Consider the following 21,058-nt stretch of genomic DNA (forward strand, 5'->3'; position numbering starts at 1 on the left):
TATTATTATGTTCAAATTAAATTATTTTAATTTAATAATTTAATTTAATTTAAATTTTAAAATAATTTAATTTAATTTTATATTATAAAAATTTTAATTAATTCAATTTAATTTTAATTAATTCAATTTAATTTAAAAAAAATTAACTAAATTAAATAGTTTATTCAATTTTTAAATTAATTTATTTTTTATAAAAAATTTATAAATTATATATATATAAATTATTTAATTTTATAAATTAATAATTATTAAATTTAAATTAAGATCAAAATTTAAAAATTAAATTTAAATTAAAAAATTAATAAAAAATTAAAATTAATTAATTTAAATCAAATCAAATTAATATAAAACAGTTTGATTTAATTTAATTTTTCATTCATTTTGATTCGATTTGATTTTTAAAATATATAATTAAATTTTTATAATTTAATTTGATTCAATTCGATTTAAATAGAATATTTATCTTTATTTCATATTATTTAATTTTAAATGAATTATAGTATATTATTTGAATTTTTTATTATTTAATTTTATTAAATAATTGATATTATCTATTTATTAATATTTTAAAATAAAAAATTAATAAAAATAATATGCTATTATAATAAAAAAAATTAACTCATAACATTACCACATTATTATTATAGTATTGCAAAATTAAAGTTCATTTTTTTTTTCAACTGAAAAAATAAAGAAAAGAAAATAAAAAAAAATTATTTTTTTTAATTTTTTTTATTTAACCGACTCTTATGAATAATTTAAAATATCTCTTGAATCATAATAGAACAAAGGCCTCCTTGAGCTGTAATAACAGTAGACATCGAATCCCCAATAATGATTCATTGAAAAACTCTTTGCTTGTTCTATGAGGATTGCTTCCTTACAGGCTAAAGCGTTAAGCGTTAAAGGATTTAACATTCTAGCAAAAGCGTTCACAGGTTCAGCAGCCATAAGGTAAGCTAGAAGCGACCCTCGCTAACATAGCTACTCCGCCTCTCTTTCGATGGTGTGATTCATTGCTCCACTGAGAAATGAATTTTATTTTCTTTCTTTTCTTTTAAAAGGGAAAGTATATATTTTTTTATATTTTAATAATTTATTTAAACAATATAAAATAAATAAAAATGAAATAGGAGGCTGTGAATTTAATTAAGAGGAGAGTGCATTAAGACAAGAGGTTGAGGAGGATTATAGGAAAGTGTGGGAGTATTGGGAAACTAAAATCCCAGTCAGAACGAAATGATAAAAAGGCCAAATAGGCTTTTGTTCTTTTTATAACTATGAATAAAAGAGCCGTACTGATACGCTATCCCCTTCATTAAGATCACTACAAGATTTCCTCTTCCTTTACCTCTGCAACGTCACACTTAACCCATTTAGAATCTCTCTCGTTTTATTTCTCTTTCTGCTTCCTCACAGCAAACAAACTCAGATGCAAAGCTTCAAGTCTCTTCCTCACCCTGAAATGTACTGCCACTCTTCTTTCTTTCTCCGGTATATTTCTTCCTTGCTTGCAGCTTTCCTTTCTTTTTTGAGCCTCTGTTTTTTTTTTTTTTTCTTCTTGTTGGTGCTTGATGGTTGTTATAAAAGTGCTGAGTGGTTTTGTTTTCAGCAAACTAAAATGATTTTCTTTATTCATATTCTAGTCTCTATCTTGCTGTTCCTTCTTTTTTGTTTTTTTCCTGTTCAATTTTTTTTTGTTATGCTTGGAAACAGAGAAGATGGTAGCCGAAGCCAGACGCGTTTTGCGGATCTTGGAGACCTTGATCAACCAGCTTCTGCTTTCCATCACGATGGTGCTGTTGATTTAAGCCCAAGTTGTCCTCTATCTCCCTTATCTTTCTCTCTTGATATGTATACTTTTATTTATTTATTTATGTGTATGAACCTTCTACGTCTGGAAAGTTTAGTTCCTCTAACTACTTGTGGTATTTAAATGGTTTTGTAGGCTCCATGTTCAGTTTAAAATCGGGCAATGTCGCTGTTTTGTCCGGTGACTTGCACTACGATGCTGTCCTGAACACGGTACCTATTCCTACCCACCTTTTCTTTTGTTTCTCTTTCTGTTCATATTTCTACATCGACGATGAGTGACTATACCATACTTGTGAGTATTGATTAATAATGCTATATCTGTTTGTTTTGTTATCCGTAGAGCATTGGTTCAGTAGAGATAGCGACGACAGGAACAGGGTGTTTGGACACAGGGCAATACATGTACCACAAGGGGGCAGCGATCGCTTCCTCTTTGGGAAACGGACATTGTATTGAGAACTGGGGGGACTCAGGAATGGCAGATAACAGCCAACAGACTGACACTTCAACAGATGTTGATACTGATGATAGAAACCAGGTCTTCTTTGGCGTCTCTCTGCAAATATGCTCTGTTGCTTTATTGTATGCTCTGTTTTTATTTGTTTTCATGAATGGGAATCTCTTTTTGGCTTAGTGGTGGGCCACCTTTGGAATTGAGAATCTGCTGTAAATTTGCAAGTTTTGTTATCCTATTTCATTTTGAACTTGTTCTAGATTTTGAAGAATAAGACGCTTTTAGTTATCTTGGCCGTTTTGACTTTTGGCTTATTATTATAATTATTTAATAATTTCATGCGTTGGCTGCCCGCTAATCCCAGAAGCTTAAGATATTGATACGAGTTTCTGATTTAAAATTTTTGTTCATAATGTAGCTTCATGGAGTCCAGCATTGTACTATTGCGGTTGTGGATTCCTTGGAAAAATCTAAGGCAAAAGCTGGTGATCAAAAGGTTATTTTAATGATGCTTATTCGGTAGTAGTTGTGTTGGCAAAATAGTTTTGTGCTTGAAACTCAAGTTTAAGGTTGGTTCGTGCTTGCTCTGTGCAGACTCTTCGAAGGCTGGCTCAGAATCGTGAGGCTGCAAGGAAGAGTCGACTTAGGAAAAAAGTATTGTGCCTTTCTTAGCTGCATGTCTATTTACATGGATAAATTAAAATTTTGAACTATTTTTAAGTCTATATATATATATATTTATATTTATTTATATATATATTTATTTGTATATTTATTTATATATATATTTATTTGTATATTTATTTATTTTGTCATCTATTTTATCTTGTGCTCCAGTCATGGCATGGATAATTTGATCTAACTAGACTAGCCTAGAGGTATCTATGGTGCCTAAAGACAGCATGAGATGATGTAATTCTCAGCTTGGCTCATAAACTAGCCTTTTTACGCTTCCATCTTCCCCATAATGATATGCAATGCATGCGGGTGTGAAAAATTTAACCTTTTAGTATTGTGGTGTTCCCAACATGATTAAGAAAAGACTTGTTCTAGCTGTCTACATGACCTGTAGAATATTTTCCTAAGTTAGTTCTATTTTATCCTTTGTGCATAAAATGTCATATTGGTATTCATTAATGAAGATGACCTAATATTTTATGCATTTCTAAAGCTATGCCTTGGCGAAATTGTACTTCCAAGTTAATGATTTGGACATGACTTTGTTTTTTTTTGGCTCTGGGGTTCCCCTTTTTACTCCCCTCGTTTTGTCTTAAATTGTTTTTGCAATTGGGGTGTTTCTCCTGATTAATGTATTATCTGATGTGTTGCTAATTAATTTTGTTATGCCTAAATTAACTGGCATTATCATCTGCCTCATCTGATACGGCAATAGTGATCTCTTAAGTTAATGAATGAAGCATATTTGGATTATTTATAGGTTTTGGTTTTGGATAGGCTTATGTCCAGCAGCTCGAGAATAGTCGACACAGGCTTACACAATTAGAGCAAGAGCTTCAACGAGCTCGGCAGCAGGTGTAGGAAATAACCCTTTTTTGCAAAAGTAAAAATCTTTAGTGAAATATGTGGTAAGTGGCCTACTTCTCTTCAATGCATGGACTAAAATCTCCATTCCGGCGGTTTTTTCGCATTTGTTGCAGGGAATTTTTATTGCAACTGGATTTTCAGGAGATCATGGGTCTGGAAATGGTAAGGGATCTTTGAATTTTGATAGACAATGCTAGCTTTGGGTCCATGTTTTTAGCATAACAAGGGAACCATATTCTAGTGTTATAGAATTTGTACATGTATTATGTGGTTACTGGATGTTGGTATGTGCAGAAGTCGATTTTACAGTTTTTTTTCATTGAGATTCTTAGATGGCTGGACAGCAAATAATTGTAGGACACTATTTAATCAATGATTCATTTTTCCCATATGAGAGATTTTTTCTTTGGATCTCGGTTCAATATCGTGGTGAATGATATGACTTGTTGGTCATGTAAAAGTGTGATAACTTGGTGTCACATAAAAATGTGATAATCTGGCGTTTAGAAGTATATGTCTCTCTCTCTCTAATAACTTTTGCTATTGCTGCTTCTGAGCAAAGCAGTAACAGTGATTCGGGTAATATTTGGTGGAAGCAATGTTTATGGGAGATTGAGATTTTTTTGTGTATGTTTGATGGAACTGATGAAAGATTTTGAAGAACTAGGCTTTGATCCCCCGACTCTGATCTATTGCCTCCATTTTGACAATGATGTATTATCAGATTGAACATTGTAAACACTTGTAGCTTAAAAGATAATGATATCAAATGACTGGTAGAAAGTTGCTGTTGGGGGATCAACTTTTGTGATTTAAAAAAATATTCCTGTAGTTGGTTAATGCGAAAGGCTCCAGAAAAAGACCATTTATTGGTTTGAGACAAAATTGTTGAAGGCTATGGAAAGAAAGGATGGAGCTTTTAATCAAATGATCAGCTATTTGAAATGGTGAAAGATCTTTATCAAGCGCAGAAATCAACGCAAATGACAATGCGAACTGCCCTTGTGAAAAATGCTGTGGCTTCACTGTATACAAGTGTCTGTTGTCATTCTTGTATGCTTTGTTAATATTGTACGTGCTGGAGGTAAGGTTGGTTTTGTTATCAGCACCCTGTATGATTTGCAATCCATTTGCAGTTGAGCAGACAGTTGCTTTGTCCTTGGGAGATTATATTGTAGCATATTAAAGATAATGTACTGATCATGTTGGCTTTTATGATTGATCATGTTTTAGGGGCTGTTACATTTGACACGGACTATGCGCGTTGGCTTGAGGAACATCAACGGTTGATCAGTGATCTAAGATCAGCTGTCAATTCTCATATGAGTGATAATGAATTACACCTCCTTGTTGATGGTGTAATGGCACATTATGATGAAATATTCCGGCTAAAGAGCATTGGCACAAAGGCTGATGTATTCCACATGCTTTCAGGCATGTGGATGACACCTGCTGAGAGGTGTTTCATGTGGCTGGGTGGATTCAGATCTTCTGAGCTTCTTAAAGTTGAGTTTTTTGTTCTTGACCTTTATACATGTTTAGCAGGCTGAATTGTTTCAGTTGACTTGGCTTTAGGTGTTTTCTTTGTTATAATTTAGATACTTGGGAACCACCTCGAGCCCTTGACAGATCAACAATTAGTGGGCATATGCAATCTGCAGCAGTCTTCCCAACAGGCTGAAGATGCCTTGTCTCAAGGAATGGAAGCTTTGCAGCAATCACTTGTAGACACAGTTTCATCTACCTCTCTGGGTCCTGCTGGTTCTGGAAAAGTTGCTGATTACATGGGCCAAATGGCAATTGCAATGGGCAAACTTGCAACACTAGAGAACTTCCTTCACCAGGTAATATCATTTAGTGTAATCACTATTCAAATTCTTCACTTAAGTTTAACATCATCATTATGATTGTGAATTAACTAGGAATGTTGCAAACTCTTTCTAGGCTGATCTTTTAAGGCAGCAAACTCTGCAACAAATGAATCGAATTTTGACCACACGTCAGGCTGCTCGAGCCCTTCTCGTTATCAACGATTACACTTCTCGACTCCGGGCACTCAGCTCTTTATGGCTAGCACGCCCTAGAGATTGAGAACTCCTCCCTTGCTTATCGCTCGCCGGGATTTCCAACATATGAAAGATTAAGCCATTTAACCTCCAGCAGTGCCCAGGAAAATGTTAGAGATCGGAAAGAACTGTTATTGGATAGCCCCATTTTACTTCTAATTTGCCAATTGTCAATGGTGAAGTTTGGCATCGTATATCATTGAAAGAATTTTTATACCGAGTAGCATCTTGAGGATGATTGGGGATAGTAATCTCTACGCATGTAATCAAGGCTTGTACTCCTAGCTATGAATGGGACAAAATTGCCACATCTATCTTGCATGTTACAGTCTACTAACGGGCACCAACCTCTAGGCTGTTCTCAAAATCTGCGGTTCTGTTATGAATTGGCAAGGCATCGTTGTTAAAAACATTTCCGACAACGTGCATCTACATGTTCTCGAAGTACATTTTTCCCGTTATACAAGTCTCTTTTTCGCGTTGTAGTACACGATTAATTTGAAACAGTTAAGGGGTATAATTCTGAGCTTCTTTGCATATTTTCAAGGACATTAGTGAATGGACAAGCAAAGTAAAACGGACACGAGATCTCTGGATAAACTATCTATGCACTTGCCATGCCCGCATCTTCTCTCGACAGTTTTGAGGGATCAACGCCATTTTATCATTTTCCTTTTTTCCACGAGTTCCCAAGCCGAGCGGGTAAATAAGTGTTCCTCTCCCACTACTCGAAATAGCTTTGAGGTTGCAGTGTTGCGAGAGAACTTCGAACCTGGTTTGCAAGCACCAAGGAAGTTTGAACCATTGTTTTCCGCTAGAACATCGTTATCATCAGCAATCAGAAGCAAAGCCTGCTGTCTAAACTGTGCATAGAAATCGTCTTGGTCGTTAACAGCCTCAAATTCCAAACAAGGGTCTCTGCTTAAATGCCTGTAGGCCTGAATTGGAGCAATTCAAGGGAAGTGCATGGTGAAAGAAAATAAACCGGGATTCATATAGAATCTCTATTTACCAAAAAAAAAAAAAGTCTTTATTTATGGTCAAAATCAGGTCGCGGAAAAAAATCCTGCATCTGTGAAATGGGTCCAGGAAATGTCTCCGTTTTTGTACGCTACCAAATGTCTGGGTCATGATTGCTTTCCGCCCAAGCGGATGAAAATGACTTGTTGACGACTTTAATTACAATTCCAGTTTCCAGAGATCCAATGGATGTGCATTCAGCAGCCTGAGTTACAAATACGGCCTTTTAATTCACATAACCTGTTCTATTTTCTATCGCTTAGGATTATGAAAAGTGAGAACTTCAATCAAGAGAATCACAATGATTACTGACCATGACCATCGCAATCAACCACTAATTGATCTTTAATCAGATGGTTAGGCCTTAATTTTTCAAGAATTCATCGAGCCTCGGCCTTATGATGCTTGGTTTCAAGAATTCTTCTTCATCGGCTGTTCAAATCAGAATCTTTGATTTTCGGCTTAATTAATTAGAAGGCTGAATTGAAAAGTAATGCTCGTGAAATTCAATGACAATAACTTGAACCAAGGTTATTGATTTGGATATTAAATCGAATTTAAAATTTTCTCCATTAATCAGATTTTGAAAGATTGAATCTAATGAGATCTAATCGAAATATGTAATAATATTTATTTTTATTCAATTAATTTAGAAATAATTAAATAGATAGAACTCACATGCAAAATCAATACATAATAATTCTTTATGTATAAATTTATACACACATAATTTGTTATAGACACACATACATGTATTAATGTTTAATGTTCAATATAATTAATAATAAAATAGAGATTATCTAAAAATGGACACTTGAATTTCAATATGATTAACAATAATTTTCTTTTGTCAATACTAATATTTGTCGTGTTCAGCTAATGGAGCAATGTAATTTTGCTACAAGCATACAATTCAACCAATATGAGGAATTTGTTTATTATTTCTAGCTCTGTGTGCTATCCAACTTATCCCTTTCCATGAGGGCACCTATAATTTCATAATCGCCTTTTGGCCCTGTATATCCTACTCTTCTCATTGTTCATCATCCTTCCTGCAAATTGCCGATATTAACTTTAAATTAATCGCTAAAAAACATGAAATTCAAAGTCAATTTTGCTTTCACACCTAATTAAAGAGCTAAATAAAATGTACCTGCAGGTCTATATCTTCTTCTGGATTGTACTACTTGATTTTGAGGGATGAACACCCCAGTTCCATTGCCAGTTCTGCTCCACAAGTTCACTAGCCAAGTAGGTGCTGAATTAGTATTCTCGCCCTCCCACCAGGGGAAGGAATTATTACTCCCATGTTGCACTCCACAGGAGGAACACCTTTGTAATCTGCTAGAGACTCGTTTGGAGGCAGCAGCAGCAACGGAGTTTGAAACCTTGGCATGGGGAAACTCTTCATCCTCGTCTGCTGTTAAAAGCAGAATCTGCTTTCTGATTTCGATGTAATAAGCATCATCATCATCATCATGGCCATCGTATTCAAGATCGTGATTTTTGACGATTTCCATGAGAAAATCTTGAAATTGAAACTTGGGTATGTTTTGATTTGATCTGATGAAAAATGGGATGTTGCAAGATATATATATAGGAGAATATCATCAGAAAGAGGTTCTTTGATTGGGGTCAAGCCTAGCTATCTATCTGGGTAGGTGAATGTTTTGTTGATTATGAGTCCAAGGCCAAAGAATATCTCATTAATTTTGTAGGGTAGTACATTTCTAGTTGTTGGTTTCCCATCAATGGACTTTAATTTGGACTGGATTGAAACTCGGCTATGAGACCTTAAGTCCTTGACAAGTACATCTCTAATACGTTGCTTTCAGTTTGATCGAACAGATGTGAAAATGGGTAAACTTCAACCGAGAGAATCAATAGCTTCTGGATTACCTAACAGATGCCGTATGGGCTATGAGAAGAGGACAGTTTTCTGGTTAGACCTTGAAATCATAAAACTATGCCAGTATTTGGATGGTCAAAATTGCAGACCATCCAGCAACACCTAACTATATTGGTATTGGATTTTTCTTAATTTGCTCATCTTCATATACATACCACTTTTTTGTTGACGAAACTGATTTAATGTTTAAATTACCAATTCAATAATTATTTTACTTACCTAAAATTGTTGAAATTATTAACGTCATATTATAATATATATAAACAAATGAAAATTGCCTTTTTTTTTTTCTTAACTCTTGGACTGTAGTTCTTTATTAATTAACTTTCATATCATAGTTTTTTTTTTTTCGCATATACAATTCTAAATTCACTTTTATAGTTTGACTAAAGATAGACAATTGGCACAAACGGATAACCTTTCTAAAAAGAACTTCCTTTTATAACACTCCTCGAATGTTTCGATGAAATTAGAATCTAAAACTATTAATTAATAAATTTTAAAAAATTTATCCTGTTTAAACAAAGGTTAACTTATGATTATGTATGGCCATTCTTGTTTGATTCGGGTGTTAAAAGTATATCATTCACTTAATAGAGTCAGATTTGAATTCCTACTCTCCTAATCCTTCTATTAAAAAATAAACTTATGATTATATGAAAATTAAAATTCATAAATAATAAATACTAGAAAATTCAAAAAATACAATGGTTATGCACCAAAATACAATATAAATTAATTAGGATTTATTTCAGTGTTATGTTCCTGAGAATTGTCTGGTCATCATAGTTAGTCTTCTTGATTTTATTTCTAGCACTAGAAAGGATGTGCATACTATTTTTTTTTTCTGCATGGGTTGTTGTACAATCCATTCAACTTATGAGTTTCTTCATTCAGATGGAGTCCAATGACAAATCGAGGTCAAGTGAAAGTATATACTCATCTCTCTCTATTTTTAGAGAGAAAAGCTCTCCTTCCTTTTCTTTTCTTTCTCGATCTAGGGTTCTAGACCCTTAGTGCCATTGCTTTGTCGGCCTCATCTGCCCCTTTGGGCAGAGAAAGGCCCTCTATCCCTATCAGGCTAGTGGGTTTCCCTCCCTGTAGTTTGATGGATTCTGTTGTACTTTGCTGTTTGTGTTTCTTGAACTTTTTACATGTGTTTGTGTTAAATGAAGAAGTTTTAGTTGTTGCTCTGCATGTGTGGTTGAAGATTTAAAGGTGTGAGTGTATGTTTTTCTGCTCGTTGGTGGTTAAGAGGGTAATGCATGAGTAGGATGCTTGATTATCAGAGTTATCATCGCTCTCTGTGTTCTAAAAGTGCAGACTATTGCTCATTAGTTCCTATGACCTCTGCTTTCTCAGCTCCTTGGCCTTAGTTCACCTTTCTTTCTATGGTTTTTACTAGCTTGGCTCTCTATCACCCGGGATGGTTTTTATGGGTCTTTTTAACCAGCTTCTACCTTGTATGGCTTTATTCTCCCCTCGGATCAAGATTCGTGGCGATGGTCTGTGGAGGTAACGATGGCGCGAAAGAGCCGAGTCTTGAACTATATGTTCCTGCCCTAACTAGGGTATTGGAGATGGGTTTGGGCCCTTTAGAAGGTTGAATTTTTAGAATCTCTCTTTTTAGAACCTTGGATCGATTCAGTTGTAGGCTTGGGCTTTTGCTTGTAATGCCATCTGGCTTTTTTTAAGCCACTTGTATTTGGACTCTAGCCCGTGTTCTACCTTAATTCTAATGATAATCCTATCTTTCGATAAAAAAAAAAATGATAAATCATGATTTATGGGCCTTAATATGGGCTTGCAATGGAATCGGAACATATATCTTTTCTTTATTTATGGGAAAATTCTTACTAATCGTTAGTGGGCAAGACAAGATATATGATAGTTGATTCTAGCCATCATTTATGTGGGTATGTTGTTGAAAACATTTTGCATATCATTCAGGATTACCCTTTACTTCAAAGGTGTGATGGGTCTTAGTCCTAATATGTTATGTTCTATTCTTATGAGTCTTCTAACCTGAAATTTAAAGAATGGATTTTCTACTTCTAATTTCAGCTAGGATTTAGTGTTTGGAGTAGTGCTCTGGTGGATTTGGAAATGAAGAAACGTATGAATTTTTAATACTGTTGAGCGTCCTTCTAACCATATGGGTTTGTTCTACACAAGGTGGTAGAGATTTTGAAGGCTTTTGCATCTGTAAGTCTTCCTGTGTTGTTCAACATCATCTTGAGATCCTTGTTAGGTGATAGCCACTCTTTCAATCTAGGTCAACCTCAATATTGAAGGTAGTGAGACTTGTCTTGGTTCGAAAGCTTCCATTGCAAATGTTTTTACATGATGATAATGGACGGTGGTTGGGTAATTTTGTTTGTAATGTAGGATCGTGTGATGTGTTTTGAGCTAAGTTATGAAGAGTGTTGAAAGGGTTGGAGCTTGCCCAAAACTTAAACTTTCGAGTTATTTTTTTGAAAGTTGATTATCATTCTATTTTAGAGGATGGTATTGATTCTAATAGTTTGTGGTTTCCTTATTATGGGTATTTGACTTATGTTGTCTGGAAATTGACAAGTTCACATTTAGCATGTCTATGGTTATCAATTTCCTATAGATTTGTCCAAAATCTAAAATCATTTAGGTGAACTCCTTTCTTTTGCCACAACAAGATTTAGTTGGTCCACCTTTTAGCTTATGATAAGCAGAAATTTTATTGATAAAATTGCAAATGGCAAGAATAACTAAACATGGAACGTCCACCAAGACCTTAGCTAATAGGCCAACCCCAAGAACCCAGCCTAGAATGTTAATGTTCAGTTAGAAAACATAACTAACAACATGCAAAATACCAAAGCATACAAAGGCCTAGCACCAATGCAAAGAACCATAACTAGAGTATAAGCAAATCATCCTACAAAACCAAAAAAGAATGATCCACAACCTTCATCCACAAGTTTTTGTTTGGGAGGAGATTTTTTAAAGTAATAGAAGGTTTTCAATGTTTAAAAGCCTTTAATTTGTATTTGAGAGAGTAAAAGATTTTTTAAAGTAAGGTTTTGGAAGTTTTTGAAAACTTTCAAAAATCTTAATTTTCCAACCCAAGAAATTGGTGGGTTAAGAGATTTTCTCTCTAAAACTTTTAAATACCTTAGAACGGTTTGAAAATATAAAAAACCTTTACTCGATCTCCTTCCAAACACATTGCAAATAGAGATGAAGGTTAATTCCTTTATGGCCACATACAACTCCTTGCATCACTTCCATGCTACCCAGATAAATGAAAAGCTCATAAGGCCAAAAGCATCCATCCAAAAATAGGCCCAAGCGTCAATATTAATAATACTATCGCAAGGAAGCTGGGTATTAGATAGATATTGCCCACAATTGCCTTGGTAAATCTTGAGATAGATATGCCATTGCAATAAAGAAGTGAGAACTGAAATCAATAAGAAATTCCCTATTGATTCATTTGCCTGATATTAGAGACTAAGAGCTGAATGAGATCAGATTAGAGACGGTGAAGGAATGCTCTCTTTCCAGAAAAACCAACAATCTACTCGAAAGATCTTCAAATAGGTACCCATATCAGAATAGCCATCCAAACACACCAATTGAATAATTAACACATGAAGAAGATAAGGAAAAACAAACTCCTGATTATTCAAGCACTTCAAAACAAGTAGTTTGACGATCATCCAAAATCACCTTAGCGAGGTTTTCAATAGCTACTCTTCTTCACTTTGGAGTTCTCTCTCTCTCTCTCTCTCTCTCTCTACTCACATATATATATATATATTATTCAATTTGACAAATATTTAAAATGGTCTTGAAAATAATTTTATAACAATTTGATTAAAGCTTATTAGTAACAAACGCTTGTTTTAAAAACATAAAATACATCTACTTCCGAATTTAGGGAAAGAATTAATGGGAGAGAATTTAAAGAGGTAGTTGGGGATCCATATATACAGCTTAAATTAATAAAAAAAAAAACTTCGGATTTTGCTGAAGAAAACCCTAGATTGGATTAGTATATTATTATAAATGTGGTTGATGGATGACGCAAAATTTAAATTACATTAATAATATATATACTATTAATGCCTTCAAATTTTAAATTGAAAGCTAAGCGTAACTCAAATAAAAAAAAAATATATATTTTTCCCCCTAAAGATCGATAGTTTTATTGAAGGCCTATAAATAGATAGAGCGGATTACAGTTAATGGGTCAACCTCAAAAAAAATGCGATAAAGCACCAAGCTAATAGACCCAACATCCAAGTTCAAAACAATCAAAACCTAGGCAATCAATAAAGTTTGTGACTCGATGGAAGACGACTCAAAATTGTACGTAAGAAGAAACTACATCACAGCTTATCAGGGAAAGCACAGTTGGTGCCTCGACCAATCAAAGTACATGCATGGTTGGGTGAAGAAAATCACGATCAAGTAGAGGCTATAATATCATCTTCAACCAAAGCTGAGTTAAAAACTAGGAGAGAACTCTAAGAATCTCGTTGAGCCAGAAACCATGGCATGGACAAAGAAAATAGTAGAACCTCTATTATCAACCAACAAAGAGTAGTGGTGACAGAACTCCATGGCATCTCATTCGCCCTTTAGCTGTGAGGGTCAACTTTTAGTAGACAAAGCCGATTACTGACTTGAGGAGATACCATCACTCAAAACATGTCTACCCTCACACAAATAAACTCCACTCAAGAAGAGAACAGAGCAAGAAGAAGGGTCTTTTATATAAGATTTTGCCTGTGACTTTAAAAAATTAAATGGACCAAAATCAATTCTTTTAATATAGTCAGCGGATATTAATTTGATATTTACTTTAATTAAAATAAATCATAATTTTAATTGTATAAGGATTACTTGATGGACGTACTAAATTAAGTGTTGTATATATATATATAAAACTGATTTATGTCACACATTCTTTTTCATAAAGTCAGAGTTATTAGGCTCATATCAAGAAAGTCTTCCATCGTGTGTGAATAAAAAAAGATTAAAAAGGGAGAAATCAGTTTATTGAATTAAAGGATTTCTCTCAATTATTATATGTCTCAATTAAACTTCGCATCAAGTACGCTTTTTAAATCTGTTAGAATTTATTTGTTCAATGTTCATTATTAGAGTGATAGTTGAATCTTATATTTATAATTCACATCATATTTATGATTGTTATGATCTATTAAGAATATTTTACACTTCACCAATAATTACCAATCTTACAAATCAAAACCACAAAGAAGCAAGCACCCCATAAATCCAAGAGAAACCCTCACCAAAAAAACCATTGAACTGAGAAACTAATAAAGAACAAAAAGCTATCTGCAGCCAATTTAATGGTGAGGAGGGAACCCAATTGTTGGGTTGGAGAAGAATGGCATTCTCCTGCCTAAAGGGACAGAAAAAGGGCGTAGTCACTAGTAGAAAAAGATAGTCAAAACCCTAGAGAGGAAGAAAAAATGCACAGGGCAAATTGTCTCTAAAATGAAATGAATTAAGTTTATTAGATTAACCAGTTTTATATATATCATAACTACCTACATATTAATACATGCAAGTGGTTTACGATACACCAAAATGAATCCAACCCAAAAAGAAAGATGTACATGATTTCATAATAACAAACTTAATTTACATTCATGCTCACAATCATAAACAAATAAACACCTGAATTTTTTTTACACATATATAAAATATTAAAAAAACGATTTTTGAATTTCTGAGCACATAGTTTTTAACGATCCATGCCTGGTGCAACAAATGGGGGCTGGAGTCTCTCCCGGCTCCACTCGTCAACATTTGCTTGCCAACCTTCAAAAAATCATTGCGTATTCGTGTCAGGAGTTTTTAGATAATGATTTCAGCTTGTGCTTAAACATGTAATTTTCAAGGCATCATGATTAAAAGCAACTAATTAGGCAAGGTCTGAATCTGTTGATATGCAATGTGATAGTTACCAATGGAGGGATCGACACCCCGATTCTTGAGTTCCCTATACTCCTGACACAGAGAGCAAGCACAACAGCAACAGTGTACCAACCAATCGGCACAGGGAGCTTCTGGTAGCGAGAAGAGTCCGCGTAGTTTAGAGCGGTAAGTACATGCATATAGCCATCCGCAACCAATTGAGGCCGTGGCATAGTACAGAAGTCCTGCAAGCCCACATGCTGTCCAAGCAGCGGGAAATCAACTTAGAATGCTAGAAGCATGAGTACAGGCAATAATTTATAGTAAAGTTTACTAGATAAGCAAAGCTTACATGTATTCCCTTTATCAATAATCTCGGCTATTTGCCCAAAGGTGATGCAAGGACAACAGCAGGTTATCAGACCTTCAAAAAAAAAAAAAGCCTAATTAAGTGATTAAAAGCAACAAGAAAAATGAACAAGACGAGCAGAAGTTTCTGCGGCAGCAATTACAATTAGAGGGATCATCAAAACAATCGCATAGGCCAGAGGTCCATTGCCCTTCAGGGAACTTCTTCACAAATGATGGGGGAGGTGAGGCAGTCTTAGGCTGTGAGGGATTATTGCTTGGATTCATTATTCTTGCTTGCTTGGTGGTAGGTATAGCATAGGAGAGAGGAAGATTTGCAGATATATGTTAAGAGTTACGGGATATATAGGGTTCTTTTAGGCATGGAGATTGGCTTTGACATGCTTTGGAAGTGGATTTTGCATGGAAGCTTCAGTACTTGCAATTAAATAGAAGACATGGCTGACCAACTATGTATACGGGGGTTTCTTTTGCCTTACCCTCTTATTAGCCAAGTGTTTCAAACAGTTGAAATGATCCTTTCAGAATCTTATAGTTAATTTCTTGGATACTTCCTCGTATTTTCATTCTCTAACAAATGACGATCCTAAAATCTTTAATTGTTTTAGCGAGTGCTATATGAAATTACATCAATTCCATCGCAAAAATATAGTATGTGAAACTACTTGGAAGATTCATATGTTCAAAATCATGACCTTAACACGTTAAATCAAGATTTAATTAATAGGAAATGCAAGTATGAGAAAGATGTTCAAATTAATCCATTTATTTATTTTTTTATACATTGAAAGAATTTCAATATATCCTTTTTTCAACTACATTAATTTTTCTAAAATGATAATGAAAAACAATTTTTTTTTAATTTTTTCCTTAATTTTAATAATTTTAATTTATTTGCTAAATTTATATTTATTTTAAATTTAATTTTTTTTTAAAATTACCATTAAATATTGTATAATTATTTAAATATTATAGTGAGGAAACTGATAAATTTGAATTTCTGATTTGGTGTACTATAATACAAACCCTTGATTGTATGGATACTCTAACCCAAATAGTAAGATTCCTAAAATATAAAATCTTATTTCCATTCATATTCTGTTTTAACAATAAACTGAAAAATTTTAAGAAGTGTAATTGCATAAATATTACCCCATATGTATGGTGGTGATGATCTGATGGGGATTTGGAAGATAATATTCAAGAGATAGTTGAGGGGGATTGGCGATGAGCATTGCAGAGTTTAAGAATTTATAGTCGGCTTACCAAATGTTGACAAAAGACCGTCCAAGCTAATAAGCTATGGCCAGAAGGGGCAGTTGAGAATATGATTGTCTTCCTCAATTTGTTAATAAATGACTGTCTGAGTTTGATTTTGTCTAAAATGTTTTTTTTTTTTGAAATATTAATTAATTTAAACATGATTTTCTTGATGGCGTGTTCAGTTGGACAACTTACTCTTTATGATACGAGTTTAAGACACCATTATAGACTTTAGCTAGACTTAATTTATTAATATTAAGTTAAAAATATCTATTTTTATAACTTAAGATTAAAATAATGTTTGCTGGACAACAACCTCAAATTAAATGATTAAGAAAACTGTTGTACCATCACTTTAATTATAATTATTTTTAACAAAATGATAGATGACCAAACAGAAATTCTAATGTTGTATTCATAATTGGAATTCAAAATCTTATGGAAAGAACTGCAGCGGTAATGACTTCCCATTTAAATTCTTTTGAAATGTTTCCAATTGATGAACTGTGCGAAATTCTGGCAAAATCTGTGCCATCTGCATTCAGTTTACACCAGCTTAGAGGAGGAGGTTGCCAAGCTTTCCAAATCTCCTTCCCCTGACGAGAAGAGCATCCTGGGATATCTAGTTGGTTATTATAAACTTGGTAGATCTCCTTAGCTCGATGTTGAAGAGAATCGACAACATCTTCCCCTCTAAAATCTTCATTAAGCAAGGATATAATTGCGCCTTTGCCATAATCCCAACGGGCCAGTCCAAAAGGGATTGACCAGCTAATGCTTAGGATTCTATACCGCAATAACCTTCTCTTGAACAGTTAATGGATAAATTAAAATTGTTCACTTATCAACAAAATTTTAATTAAATTTATGTCCATATGTTCCGCAATTACTTTTCTGATAACATTTTCTATTTTTAGTCTCTTGTCTTTAACTACATGTAATTGATTGGAGCAAGAGTTAGTTAAAGGAAAAAATCCACGTAATTCCTCCAACCGTTGCCAACGGTTAATTATGCAGAGACATGTCCCTCGCCAATCTTTTTATTGAAAATTTCACTCTCTTTGCCACACCCGCTCTCTCCTCCTCTCCTGCAACAATGTATCCTTCAATCACTAATCACTTCCGAAAGGAGTCATCACCCTCACCACCATCTGCACCGCCATCACCAACCCCGACACCAATTTGTCCAACGGATCCCATGACAGCCACAGGCATTCCTGTAAATGTATCAAGCCAAATTAGTCCCACAGCCCCTGCTGTCACCAACAATTTTCAATTGCCAGTCGCTTGGTCCACTGGTCTCTGCGGTTGCTGCGAGGATGTTAGCAGTTGTGAGTGCTTATTCTGTATTGCATTTCTCTGTGTAATTCCTGTCTCATTATTTAAAATATTTTGATATTCTTTCAGGTTGCTTGACGTGCTGGTGTCCCTGCATTACATTCGGACGAATTGCGGAGATGGTTGACAGAGGATCGACTGGTAATTAATTAAGTTTTTGGAAATGAATTAGACGATTACCTTTTCCCTTTGAGAAGACGAATTGATTGTTAATTCGGAATTAATTAATGTTGTATGGATGCAGCCTGTGGAGTGAGTGGAGCACTATACACGTTGATACTGTGTTTGACGGGTTGCTCGTGTTTGTACTCATGCTTCTACCGATCAAAGTTGAGGGGCCAATATTTCTTGGAGGAAAGTCCTTGTTCCGATTGTTGTATCCATTTTTGCTGCGAGGAATGTGCCTTGTGTCAAGAGTATAGAGAGCTCAAGAACCGTGGCTTTGACATGTCCATAGGCAGTCCTCGAACTCTTAATTAATTATTTTTTTTCTTTTTTGCTGTAAAATTTGTGGGTTTAATTTTCTTTGAATTTTTGATATAGCTTTTTGATGTTCGATTCGAATAGGGTGGCATGGGAACGTGGAAAGGCAAAAACGAGCGGCTGCAATGGCTCCTGCAATTGAGGGAGGAATGACGAGATAGAGCTCTGCTACATACTTTTATTTTTCTCCGCTGCTTAGCCAAACGAAGATGCTGTTACCATTTTTAAAATATTTATTCATTTTTTACAATTTCTCTTTATTTTTATTTACCATAATTAATAATGAATATCCATTCCTTAGTTATTGTATATGCACTTAGAATATAAACTTAAGATCAGATTATTCTCATTTATGTCTGGTTTATCACAGATTTAAAACATAAGATGTATAAGAAATTATTAGATGCATATGGTACATATATAATATCTCTCATAGTCATATTAGACTCACTCTCTATATTATAAAGAGAACACACTTTTCTGTAAGAAATGGAGCACTATTTTTTAATATTTTTGATGTATCTAATAATTAGCCAAGATGTATGATGAAATCCTTATTAAATATATGAGTTTTATACGTTTGTGTATTGATCAAATCTGAGCAAGAGTCTCCTTTAGTTTAGTATCACTATTGAATGGAGGCATGGATATCAGAATTACTTTTGCACGATTTATGTTACTATGTACTACTGTTGATTGTTTTAAATTGGATTAAAAGGACCATTAACAAACTCCAAAATTATAAGCCATTCTCCTCGATAGCCTCAAAATTTTTGATTCATCTAATCAAATTAAGAACTAATTTTGGTGGACCATTCTAATTTTCGATCTGTACGTCCACTACTACTTCTTAATGCGAGTCAAATTGGGTATTAGTTATCCTAGTTACTACCACTTGATTCTGTCGACACCATATTTTGACTGATCACCGAAGTCAAGGGACTTTAAAATCGACTTTATAAGCCGCTCTCAGCCGAAGTCCTTCGATCACAAATGACTTTTCCGAACACATTGATTGCTCAACCATGAAATAAACCAATCTCACACTTAGTTAATTGTTTTCCAATCTCTTATCAGATGGGTTTGAATCAATGACGGGTCTCCGGACCATCCAATCTTGCCTCCAATCTCTCTTTACAAATATTGTGGAAATTCATTTAGCTAATGTTAGGATTGGGTTTCTCACCTGCATGTCCCAGATATTTCTTAAAATAAAGTTAAGGTTTCTGTCCGGTCTAATGATGATCCCGACCTCAAGAATTCAAATTAAGTCTTTCCAATTCTAATGTTCTAAAGTTTTACTCGGTGTTTGGTCATGGCTTAGTCCGATGTCATACTTACGAGTGATGTCTTTCCGATCTCTTATACTTAGGTTAATAGTTGCTTTAAAGTTTAATGTTCTAATACGTTCAAACAATCAAGTACTCATACAATTGGGACGCTTTTCGATCTCATCAAGAAATTGAACAAAAGAGAGGACTTCAATTCATTTCAAAATAAAAATTTACAAGTCATTCGGCAGGAGGGTCTCCAACAGCCTGCTCCCCAGATACATTATCAATTCTCTCATCCCTTCCCTCTCTCTCGGGCTCCTCCTCGCTCTCCTCTTCATCTCTAGGAGCAAGATCCACCATCTAGGAGAAGTCTTCCTCAGGATAGCGCTTTTCAAGCTCGGCCAGAAGATTGCCATGTGCATTCACATAAGTGCCAGCTTCCCTTGTCACGGCCTCCTCTTCTTTCGCTCTGATCTCCTCAATGAGGCGAGCGACATCTGCAGTTTGGCAGGCCCGAGCTTCTTCTAGTTCATGCCCCAGTTCCGCTATCTTGTCCTCATAAGATTTTGTTCGACCCTCAATCTCGGTGATATAGTCTTGAGCAGACGAAAGTTGGGCTCGGGCGAAAGCGGCATCCTGGACTGCCTTCAAAATTTTCTGCCTCAGGAGATGAGCCTTTTCCCTGATTATGTGTTGGTTCACCAGGCTTTCTACGCTCAAGCTCATCGTCTGAGCTAAGAGATTATCAAGACTATCCGGGGTCAGCCTGTTCCGGTCATCCTGGAGGCATATGGTGGCACCCAGAACTTTGGCCAAGCCCGGATTCCCCCGAACTGAGCGATTCTTCTCGAGAGAGTGAATGAGGACCTGGGCACCACTAGAAAGGGTCCTTACAGTAGGTTGAGAAGATCCTCCCTCAATAATTGAGGAAACAGGCGGAGGTGGCAGTTCTTCCTGTCGAGGAGGGGAATAAGCGATCTCCATCTCTGGGATCGGTTGTTTCGAAGGATGGGAAGAAGAGCTCGGCACTTCTCCTGAATTTTGCCTTGGTGTCTGGGATGCCGCGGCGATCTTCATTTCTTGTACCTTCCTAGAGACCTCTCTTTTTCGCTTATGGCTCTCCTTTGCGCCTTCGCCTCCAGCCATTCCTGCACGAAAAAATAGTTAGTGAGATCACCTAAGTCAGGAGGCTAAAGATTTAGGTTATATCGGTCCCGGGTCTGAGGTTAGAGAGCTGCAGTTCATAATCCTCATTGGCGATCATCTGCATTAGCCACCACCTCAGTTCAGCCATAACAGCGTATAAGCATGAATACTTGTGAGTGGCCGCCTGATCCTTCAATTCCTCTACCATGGCATTCTCGTCCCTATTTAGGGTGATCTTTTTTGGAACTGAGGGGACTAGGTACTGCCAACTGCGTGGAAACCCCTTGAAGCCATTCGGAATCTTGCTCCTCAATATAAAGAAGTGGTTCTTCCAATTCTTCAGTGAAGAAGGAAGGTCGGTAAAAAACCTACAGTGCGGCTTAGCTTGGAAGAACCAGTACTCGTCGTCCTTTTGATGAGTGAACCTATGCAACTCAACAAAAAC

At 35.2% G+C, this 21,058-nt stretch overlaps 4 protein-coding genes across 5 annotated transcripts; 2 read left to right on the forward strand and 2 right to left on the reverse strand.

The window, feature by feature from the left end:
* Nucleotides 1-799: 799 nt before the first annotated feature.
* Nucleotides 800-6,365, forward strand: LOC110661460 (transcription factor TGA2.3). 2 transcript variants are annotated; one of them, XM_021820092.2, is made up of 11 exons: nucleotides 800-954; nucleotides 1,717-1,817; nucleotides 1,949-2,025; nucleotides 2,156-2,353; nucleotides 2,688-2,765; nucleotides 2,864-2,923; nucleotides 3,725-3,802; nucleotides 3,928-3,976; nucleotides 5,048-5,319; nucleotides 5,413-5,658; nucleotides 5,759-6,365. In XM_021820092.2, exons 1-11 carry the CDS (start codon nucleotides 866-868, stop codon nucleotides 5,903-5,905), a joined length of 1,395 nt encoding a protein of 464 aa, XP_021675784.2. In that variant the 5' UTR covers nucleotides 800-865; the 3' UTR covers nucleotides 5,906-6,365. The 2 variants fall into 2 exon arrangements, with proteins under 2 accessions (XP_021675784.2, XP_021675783.1); XM_021820091.2 differs by lacking the exon at nucleotides 800-954 and adding an exon at nucleotides 1,214-1,494.
* A 1,331-nt stretch (nucleotides 6,366-7,696) lies between these two features.
* LOC110661438 (uncharacterized) lies at nucleotides 7,697-8,681 on the reverse strand. The gene is made up of 2 exons (XM_021820070.2): nucleotides 8,054-8,681; nucleotides 7,697-7,952 (listed from the first exon to the last, which is right to left on the reverse strand). The coding sequence occupies exons 1-2, from the start codon at nucleotides 8,418-8,420 to the stop codon at nucleotides 7,897-7,899; spliced, it is 423 nt and encodes a 140-aa protein (XP_021675762.2). The 5' UTR covers nucleotides 8,421-8,681; the 3' UTR covers nucleotides 7,697-7,896.
* Nucleotides 8,682-14,306: 5,625 nt separating this feature from the next.
* LOC110661439 (protein PLANT CADMIUM RESISTANCE 9-like) lies at nucleotides 14,307-15,442 on the reverse strand. Its single transcript, XM_021820071.2, has 4 exons — nucleotides 15,253-15,442; nucleotides 15,093-15,164; nucleotides 14,791-15,000; nucleotides 14,307-14,644 (listed from the first exon to the last, which is right to left on the reverse strand). The coding sequence occupies exons 1-4, from the start codon at nucleotides 15,374-15,376 to the stop codon at nucleotides 14,568-14,570; spliced, it is 483 nt and encodes a 160-aa protein (XP_021675763.2). The 5' UTR covers nucleotides 15,377-15,442; the 3' UTR covers nucleotides 14,307-14,567.
* Nucleotides 15,443-17,448: 2,006 nt separating this feature from the next.
* LOC110661440 (protein PLANT CADMIUM RESISTANCE 2) lies at nucleotides 17,449-18,723 on the forward strand. The gene is made up of 4 exons (XM_058139785.1): nucleotides 17,449-17,703; nucleotides 17,780-17,851; nucleotides 17,955-18,167; nucleotides 18,278-18,723. The coding sequence occupies exons 1-4, from the start codon at nucleotides 17,469-17,471 to the stop codon at nucleotides 18,352-18,354; spliced, it is 597 nt and encodes a 198-aa protein (XP_057995768.1). The 5' UTR covers nucleotides 17,449-17,468; the 3' UTR covers nucleotides 18,355-18,723.
* The last annotated feature ends 2,335 nt before the right edge of the window (nucleotides 18,724-21,058 follow it).

This window comes from Hevea brasiliensis, chromosome 17 (genome assembly GCF_030052815.1).
Source record: "Hevea brasiliensis isolate MT/VB/25A 57/8 chromosome 17, ASM3005281v1, whole genome shotgun sequence".
In the NCBI taxonomy this organism is placed as follows: Eukaryota; Viridiplantae; Streptophyta; class Magnoliopsida; order Malpighiales; family Euphorbiaceae; genus Hevea; species Hevea brasiliensis.